This window comes from Phoenix dactylifera, chromosome 2 (genome assembly GCF_051530095.1).
Source record: "Phoenix dactylifera cultivar Ajwa chromosome 2, Ajwa_hap1_PhDact_Kaust_v1.1, whole genome shotgun sequence".
NCBI classification, from domain to species: domain Eukaryota; kingdom Viridiplantae; phylum Streptophyta; class Magnoliopsida; order Arecales; family Arecaceae; genus Phoenix; species Phoenix dactylifera.
In genome coordinates this window covers 50,492,559-50,498,731 of record NC_143191.1, presented here as the reverse complement: position 1 = coordinate 50,498,731, position 6,173 = coordinate 50,492,559, and the positions used below count along the sequence as shown (strand labels likewise).

The 6,173-nt window shown below is 39.8% G+C and overlaps 1 protein-coding gene across 4 annotated transcripts in view; it reads left to right on the top strand.

Moving 5' to 3' along the window:
• The first annotated feature begins 277 nt into the window (after nucleotides 1-277).
• Nucleotides 278-6,173, top strand: part of LOC103724228 (squamosa promoter-binding-like protein 9) — a 38,148-nt gene continuing 32,252 nt past the window's right edge. For 2 of the 4 annotated variants that reach the window (XR_015975782.2, XR_005511407.3), the window contains exons 1-2: nucleotides 281-889; nucleotides 5,133-5,308. Coding sequence is in view for 2 of the 4 variants with exons in the window: in XM_008815422.6 (XP_008813644.3) it covers nucleotides 357-889; nucleotides 5,133-5,308 (709 nt within the window). In the remaining 2 variants the exon portion in view is untranslated. Of the gene's footprint in view, nucleotides 890-5,132; nucleotides 5,309-6,173 lie in introns of all 4 variants that reach the window. The other 2 variants (XM_008815422.6, XM_026800420.4) reach the window with 2 other exon arrangements.

The window sequence follows — 6,173 nt, the reverse complement described above, 5'->3', positions numbered from 1 at the left end:
ACCATGTCGACATGGTGTTCCAAATTGCAGCCCGCCTATCCGTTCTCTCTCTCACTTTCGAGCCAATGGTCCTACGGTCCTACCAAAGAGACGGCCCTGTCGGCTCGAGATCTCTCCGCAGAAATTTGATATGCGGGAACAGCATCTGCCGTCAGAATTTTTCATTTTGACGGAAGATATGTTACTCGCATATAACGTTTTATGAGAATAGTCGCAGAATAGAGGTGCCCGCCCACCGTTCTCTCGCCCCGCCTTCGTCTCAAACTATACCAGCGACGACTCCTCCCGCTAAGGAAGAAGAGAATTGCTTCCAGTTGTCTCTCGCTCTTCGTGTCCTAGGGTTAGGGTTTCGGGAAATGGAGAATTCGGATGGCGTGGCCGGCGAAGGGGCGACGGCGACCGGCGCCTTGGAATGGGGAGGCCTGCTGGATTTCACCATCTACGACGACAGCCCGCTCTTCCTCCCCTGGGGTGGCCCAGAGGACCGCCCCCAAGACGTGGAGGTGGCGGCAGCGGAGCCTCCACTCCCTCCGCCTCGTGCGGTCGGCAGCGTGGATCGCGTCCGGAAGCGGGACGTGGGGCTGGTCTGCTCGAATTACTTGGAGGGTCGGATCCCTTGCTCGTGCTGGGAGGCGGAGGAGACGGCGCAGGAGGAGGGGGAGGGGCAGGAGGTGGCGATGGAGGGAGTGGAGAGTAGTAAGGGAAAGAAGCGGGCGAGGATGGGGGGGCCGCCGATAGGGCCTCTTCGGTGTCAGGTGCCGGGGTGCGAGGCCGACATCGGCGAGCTCAAGGGGTACCACCAGCGCCACCGGGTGTGTCTCCGGTGTGCGTATGCTCCTTCAGTGTTTCTTGATGGGGAGACCAAGCGGTACTGCCAACAGTGTGGCAAGTAAGTTGGCCATGGAATCTCTATTTGTTTCTTTCCATGCCATCGTAGTTTCTACATAAAAGCTTATGGTTCTTTTATCGGCTCTCGACTATTAGAATCTGAAATTTAATTATCTTTAGACTTTAGGGAAAAATTGTTCTTTTGCGGCCGTGCAGACCGCTAGTTGGCACTGGTTGGGTGGAAAAAATTAATAAATGTATTAAAAAAAGAATCTTTTGAATTGAAATGCTAGGTTTGGAAAAAAAAACAAAATTCCATCATGGTGATCCAATTTGTACGCTCTTGTTTTATTTGGTTGTAGAAATTTTGACCATGATGAGACATGTTTCAAATATCAGTTATTCTTGTTATATTGGTGATTTTGTTAAGTTACCACGCTGACTAGCACAGATAGGCACATTATTGCTGATAGATACATGAAAGATATAAGGGCTATCATAGGGAACTCTTTCTTATAGTTATAATGGATTGCTTTATAGTGGTGAATAGGCATTTTAATCATTGAAAATGCATAGCTGAGTAACCCAGATGAATCCTTGTATTAGGAATCATCATCTGGTATATGGGTCGGTACTCATAAACATCATAAAAGTATGTAAGCTATTCCATTAAGCCCCTGTTTTGCACCGTTGCTGTTTTTGTGTTCTTGTTTCTATACAAATTAGTCAAATCCTCTATGGAGATTGATGTGGCAGACTGCATTTGTAAGAAACTTCCGGAACTCTTCACTTCCATTTTTGCTCATTTTTGAAAGCAATAAATCTTCGCTTCTGCTAGAAAAAAGAGTTTTATCATGTAAGTTATCTGATCCAATATATATTTCTCCTTCGGTTTTTGAAAACAGAAACAAAGCAACAAAAGAAATACCAAACCGCAAACCGGCACTATCCTTTTCTGTCTAACGGATGTTATGCAACTATAAGGAGCATGCCCCGTAGATTTGCACATTAGAAAAATGGAAGTTTGGAATAATAAATCCAAATAAGTGGTACAAACATGGGCTGGCTGCTTAAGCTAATGGCCAACCTAGAACTAACCTATGACAATATTCAGTTGGCTCGTTTCAGCTCCAATTTTTTCAATGCTAGCACAACTTTTGTCAGGCAAACTTGGGCCAAGTTAGGTCAGTTTTGGTTGTATCTTTTATGGGATTTTGGTCATAAGCCAAGGCTATAATTCAGACTAGGTTACGGGAATTTGTGAAGCCTTCTGTTGCATGCAAGTTTCAGAGACCTAGATCACTGGCTTTACTAACCCTTTTTTTATTTGTATGGTGGAGATTGCATGATCTTATATTATTGGAGGCTTTAGACTTGTTATTTGACATGGCAACTTAAGTTACAATGGCTTGTCATTTCTTAAACAAGTTTTTGGCCTTTTTGGTAGTCCAACAGATAGAAAAAAAAAGGATGATTGAGAGGAGAAAATGGGCGGACGGATTGCCCATCTCACTCGGGCATTTGTACTACCCTCTTCACCTAGTCCTCTCCTTTTAAATCCTAAGGGCCTGCTTAAAGTGTGGATTTGGGATTCAAAATTTGTTTTTTTAGGGCTCAGTATTTAAAGTCTATGCTTAATAGAGACATTATGTCTTTGAAGAATAGAAGGAATTGAGAATCAGAAAAAGAAACGCCATAAAGCAGTCTCCATCAACTACCTTGTTATGGAAATATTGATTTTGTATCAAGTTGCATTTGGTTCAAGCTATCTAGGTCTTTAACTCCAATTCAATCTAACTTGAATCACGTGATATGTTCTAGTCTAAGCCTGACTCGAGGTAGGTATATGTCAACCCAACTTGACCTGAACTATGAGTTATGTTGGGTCAGGTATGGATTAAACCAGCCCAAGTTGCATGCTATCCAAGTATGCAAGAAAGGAAGATGCATGCGGCAGAAGATAAATTGATAATTGTTGCTGTCCTAATATCTTAACCCGTCTAATTCCTTGTCATATAGGTTAATGAATGATTGTTTGTAAAGTTTGCATTGTTGGGGTTATCAGCTGGCTCTCAAGTTGTATAACTAATGCTAAATCTGCCTACCGACACCCAACACGCATAATTGTGGTGTAATTCTGGTAAGGCTACAAAATCTGGGAAAGATAAAAAAGGTATGTTATATAGCAAATGTAAAGGGACTTAAAAAGGAAATCTTTTAAGGGTATTAGAAATTTTGAGGTTATGATCGATAGAAGTTGGAGTAAGATGCTTTTTTTTGTGTGGAGAAATTGAGTGCATTTAGGGCCTACTGTTCACATGACAAGGAGTTGGTTGAGATGAGTAGGCGAGGACAAGAATTATGGGAATCAAGGAAGCCCTTAGATTTCATATTCCCGTAATCCAAGATTTTGATTGATATGAAAAACCACTAGAAAGTTAACTCTAACTTTTTGCTAGATTTTGTGATTGTGGGATCAATGGCCTCCTCGATCCTCCCTAGTTTCCAACCTGCTTGTTTCTCCCTCACTAGCAAGGTTCGTCGTCTTGGTACCGGACTCTGTATCGATGCCACACTAGAACAATGTCGATACGGTATGGTATAGAATTTTTTTGGCGTATCGAGTGTCGGTATGCCACCTGTACCGAACTGGTATGGTACGGTACGCCCCGTATTGCCCGATTCAGGCTGGTACGGCGTACCATGCTCACTAGTTTCTATTTCATGGGAGTTAATCATGGACGTGGTATGCAAAGAACAAAAAATGCCCCTAATGTCCAATCTAACTATGTTCAAACCAAGGAGAAGGGAAAGGGGGAAGTTAGAATTCCAAACTCTATGGGAGCTAGGTAGCCCATTATTTTGGGAATGGATTTGTGACTAAAGGGAAAAAGCGAAGAGCATTTTTTGTAAAATATGGCACTAGCCTATCATCATCATGGATGGGATTGTTGAAGTTTATGACAAGATATATCCACAGATCTAACTGTGCATTGGGTTTGGGATATTATACAGAGATCAATAATAAGAAAAGGGTAAAGAAAACAAAAAGGAGATCGAGACATAGGGAGAAGGTAATTTGAACAATCCTATTAAAGGAATGCAATGCTGGAAGGCCATAACTTATCACAGGGTGACATAAGGTGCTGTTTGGATGCCTGCACAGCTTATACATGGAATATTCCTTTGTAGTTAAGAGACAGAATAACTTGGCAGGGTGAAGAGAGGTTCTTTCCCTGATCAGGGAACCTTGTGGCTCCCAGATCCCTAAAGTTTAGGATATGTACCAGCTTTCTACTGGAATACATTATCAAAGTTATGCCATCGTGAGAGCTCGGCAACCTCCCTCAACTCAACCAGTCAGACTATTTTTCTCTTATCTCCTTTAGATGGTGACAACTGCTGATGATAAGCTATCAGCAGATGAGAAATTCATGCATCCAAATAGTTCCTTAAAGGCTTTTTTATAATAAGTATAACGTAGCATATGCAATATTAATTAATATGATTGGTGGAGGTCAATACAAAGCTGAACAGCCATCAGGTACAATATACCATAAGTCTATCTTTGGTTAGTGGAAATTTAAGTAATTGCATTGTGACAATTGTCATGGAGAACTCTTACTCTTCAAGATATGGATGATAAGCAGATCTTTTAGAATTAACTGTTGGAGAATATAACATATCATATATGGAAATTTTAGTTATAATATGCCTCATAACATTTAATTCAAGAATAATTAGGAAATTTTTCCTACTCTTGACCCTATCACAAGAAAGTTATGCTCTCAGACTTACATTTTGGTACTAACTTGAAGATCCTTCATATAAGCAGATAAGAAAAGTAGGAGACAATAATAATGCTACACCTTACAAGGATCCATGAGATTTTAAAAGACTTATCATGCAATCAGATATCTTTAAATTAATATTTTATTTACTGATAAAAGGAAAAATGGTCTGCTGGAAATATACATGGCTTTGATGTTGTAATACTTTGTTAGAAACAATTTTGTCCTTGACATGGCGATTTTATCAGTTTATTCTGAAATAATTCAGGCTATAATTAATTTCAGAGGAGGAAAACCTGCCCTTTGCAGCCATATATAATTAAAGCATGCCTGTGCTTTCGAGCTTCGTATATGTAGGTTCCTAGAAAATGTATTTCAGGTTTTAGAAATGGATTCTTAGTTCTGCTTAAATAGTACTGGGAGTCTGCTAGTGGTATTTCCTAGAATGTAATTCTGGGGAAAATCTTAATTCAGGGAATCTATGATTAATTGTTTCTTTTGGTTGTTTTCCAGGTTCCACATATTGACAGATTTTGATGAGGGTAAGCGTAGCTGTAGGAGAAAATTAGAGCGGCACAACAAACGAAGGCGGAGAAGACCTACCGATCTTATAAATATTGTGGAAAAGGATAGGGAACATCAAGGAGACATTTTGGAAGATAATAATTGTGTTGGTAAACCTAGAAAAGGTACAACTTGTATAACTCAAGTGTCTTCTGCAATTACTTCTGTTCATGTAGAGATAACAGAATTATGCTGTTGAAATCCAATTTCTAGGATGCAGCATCTTTGAAAACAAGTTTTGGTGGAGGTACTGCTGTATCAGATTTGTGGTCCTTACTGATTGAATTGGGATGACATGTTTTGTTTCAGTTCATAAGCCTACTGCCTCTCTCGAGAAAAAAGGGTGTAGAAATAGTATATGTTTTAGACTTATTCAGTCATGCATGACTTAAAATGCTATCGGTCAATAAGATTACTGTGCGGGCATGCCGTGTTAACTGACGCAGCATTTTCCATTGTCTCATTTTTTTCTCTTTTTTTAAAGAACTTCTAATTTCTCATATTTATGTCTTACTTAATGGTGTTTGGGATTATCTAGTCAGTTGTTGCATGCTTCACATTATCAACATGCTTTGTCTACTGAAATCTATCTAGGAAGACCCCCTTTCTTTTTACCCTTTCCCAATGCATCAAGGTGGATGGTGGTCTTTAAATCCTGTTAAAATCTGATTTGCAGACCAAAGTTCACTTCAGTGGTAGGGACTGAAAGATTACAATTGCTTTGATAATTCATGTTCATATTTTTTTCTCTGTGCCCTGGTTCTTGGTTGTGTAGCTCAATTAGTTCCTCTACTTGCCATCTTGGCTGATGTAATAAGATTTGTTCCAAGATATCAGCAGTTATATTCATATAGTGGCCAAGCTATTTTTTGAATATTATTTTTTTGACTATCTCATTATGTTTAAGATGTATTTTGAATATTATTTTTGACTATCTCATTATGTTTTTTTAATAAATAAATAATACAATTACTGCCTAAAACAATAGTG